General features: G+C 30.4%; 1 protein-coding gene across 5 annotated transcripts in view; it reads right to left on the bottom strand.

Moving 5' to 3' along the window:
• Positions 1–2,639, bottom strand: part of snu (snustorr) — a 524,182-nt gene that overhangs the window by 358,268 nt on the left and 163,275 nt on the right. For 2 of the 5 annotated variants that reach the window (XM_067049626.1, XM_014418283.3), the window contains exon 1: positions 817–896. The exons of the other annotated variants lie outside the window; for them this stretch is intronic. In XM_067049626.1, coding sequence (XP_066905727.1) covers positions 817–881 — 65 coding nt within the window. In that variant the 5' untranslated portion in view covers positions 882–896. Of the gene's footprint in view, positions 1–816; positions 897–2,639 lie in introns of those variants that run through there. 5 annotated transcript variants of the gene reach the window in all.

The raw sequence follows: 2,639 nt of genomic DNA, 5'->3' as shown, positions 1-2,639 counted from the left end.
TAAATTTTATAAAATATAAACTGTTTTCTAAAATATTAATAGGAATTTTAGACATGTAAAGTCACCAGACTTGACCAATAATATTTTTTAAAACTATAAGAACATTTGACAAGTATTCCATTTGAGTTATATGAATAAAGTTTAAATAAATTGAGGTGATAAAAAAATGAGATAAGTTTGATAACGACCAATAAATTAAAAAGTTGCTGAAACTTTTCAATATAATAATAAATAAAAAATGTAGATATTTTTTTTATAAATAAAGTGACTAAGTGATTCTGTGTTTCTTAATTTAAATTTATTAACAGAATAAATAAATACAATTTCTTTATATGAACAACCTAAATTAAGTTGTCTATCATAAAAATGAAAAATAAATGTTATCCTTCCTATTCTCTGGTTAAGCGGGAAGACCGACTAATCCATAGTTTATAAATAAAAAAAATACAATATTAATTTAATTCATATATCTAGCCGAAATTAAAATGCAAAACAAAACAATATATAGATAATATGCTATTTAAAATATGATGAATTTGAATTAACCGACTAATTTTATGGTTTTCTTAGCACTTTATTTATTTTATTTTTATTGCCGATTAAGTGGGGTTCTACTATAATTCCAAAAAATGGAAAAATGTTTTCGAGTGGGTACCATTTTATTTGATAACGCATGCGTATTATGTTGGTAAACACTGCCATAATGTAAATTATTGAACCCTAGTATTCTTTTAAAAATCCTTTCCAGAAAAAGGGCCAACTATCAGTGACGTCATTAAATATAGTGACGTCACATAGATGATGACGAAGCCTCACCTGGTGCCTTCCTCGTCCCATGCTGACCTAGGCCTCTCCTCTTCTGCCTTGGCCGGTCCTTCCATGTCGACTGGGGCCGGGGGTCGATAGCTACCCCCTCCAGTCGATGCGCGCCCCCGCCAAAAATGTAAACAAACGTCAAAAAGGTCTTTATCAAAAGAAAACAATGAATATTTGTTCCCATATGTTGTAAAATTTATAAAAATGATAAACATCATCTCTATAAACTCATCATTTGTAATCAGAATTAATTCTAATTTAATTTAAAATTGATAAGTAATGAAATATTCCCAAAACAATGTTTGGAAGATTCTCAAAATAATACCCTGTTATAATGCAACGAAGTAATTTGGTCAGAATCACGCTCGACCACCAAATCTGTACCCAATTAAGGGTACCCAATTTATGAGCCTGGGTGGACCCTAAGAGGGTTCATAATCCACAGGGTTGACTAACGGGTAAAATGTAACAGAAAACCATTTTCTGTCTAGCAGGATTCAAACTCCATGGAGTTAGTAGCATCATGCCTTACCACAGTGCCACCACGCTCCCTAATATATGTTTTTGTATTCTAATAAATAATTTTGTACGTACCTTATTATGATTTTTTCTGATTGCTAATTTGTATAGTTTAATCAGATGTAATCACTGCTATATTTTTATATTATTGAATTTCTTTCTTTTTTAATTCTTTTAAATTTTGTTTATCATTGTGAAAAACAATGTCTTCTATAGTAGGGCTTTTCTTTGTTCCACTATTGTAATTACATTACTTTATCGACGTTTTGGGGCTTTTTTGCCGGATTTGAACACAGGTTCATGGAGTAAATACCACAGCACATTGAGATCGCGTCTCGAAGTATTTACTTTTCTGATTCCCAACGTATTAGGACCATGCTATAAGTTTTTGGAGATAAAGAAAATGAAAATTCAATCGATTTTAAAATCGCGTTTTCATTTTAAATTTTCTATTTTTATTTAGGGTCTCCTTATAAGTTTTTTGATGTGTAGAAAATAAAAATGCTATAAATTTGAAAGTTACATATCGATTTGTAATAAGTTTTTATTTACTTATTTATTTATAAAATTTAAAATAAATCGATACGTGATCTTAAAATCGATAGGATTTTCATTATTTGCTTCTCCAAAAACATATAAAGGGACCTTTTTTTTCTTGATGCCGGGCCAAAATATTGATTTCCAATACAAAATTTTTAATAGAGAAATTCAAGAAGAAATTAATAGTAATTACAGTTTTGGATCTTAATTACTCACAACTACAGTTCCAAAAACTAGTGGAGAGTTGTCTTTGCAACTTCTTTTTTCAATTACTGTATTTGTAGTTATGAGTTACAAGTACAACTGCAGTTGTGGTCCGTCTGATACAAACTGCTGAAAGAGTTTTATCTGCAACAACTTTCCTACTCCTTATATTTGTAGTTAAATACTAATCTATTTAAGTACTGTCCAACTCTAAGCGTTAGGCGCCGTAGTATCAACTCCGGGTTCCATTCCGGCTGTGCTAATATTTTGTGTTCGAACCCGGGGCCCATCCAGCCCTCTATAAAGTAGGTACCCTTTAATTAGGGGGAAACTTGGCGGTTAAGCGTGATCTTAAACAAGTCACCTCCTTGTATAACCTTGGTTCTAAAAAAACAGCACTTCCTTACAAAATACTTAATTTCTGACCCTTCAAGAGTTGTAGCAGTTACATAATTAGTATTATTTCTTGTCACTTCCTTTATTCTTGTTTTTCTAAATTCTCACATTTTTAATTTCTTTTATTTATTTGTTTATTTTTAATTTTATTTTAATTTTTTTTT

Source organism: Halyomorpha halys, unplaced genomic scaffold, assembly GCF_000696795.3.
Source record: "Halyomorpha halys isolate HHAL.00 unplaced genomic scaffold, Hhal_1.1 Scaffold2.1, whole genome shotgun sequence".
Classification (NCBI taxonomy): Eukaryota; Metazoa; Arthropoda; class Insecta; order Hemiptera; family Pentatomidae; genus Halyomorpha; species Halyomorpha halys.
This window is presented reverse-complemented; position numbering and strand designations above follow the sequence as displayed.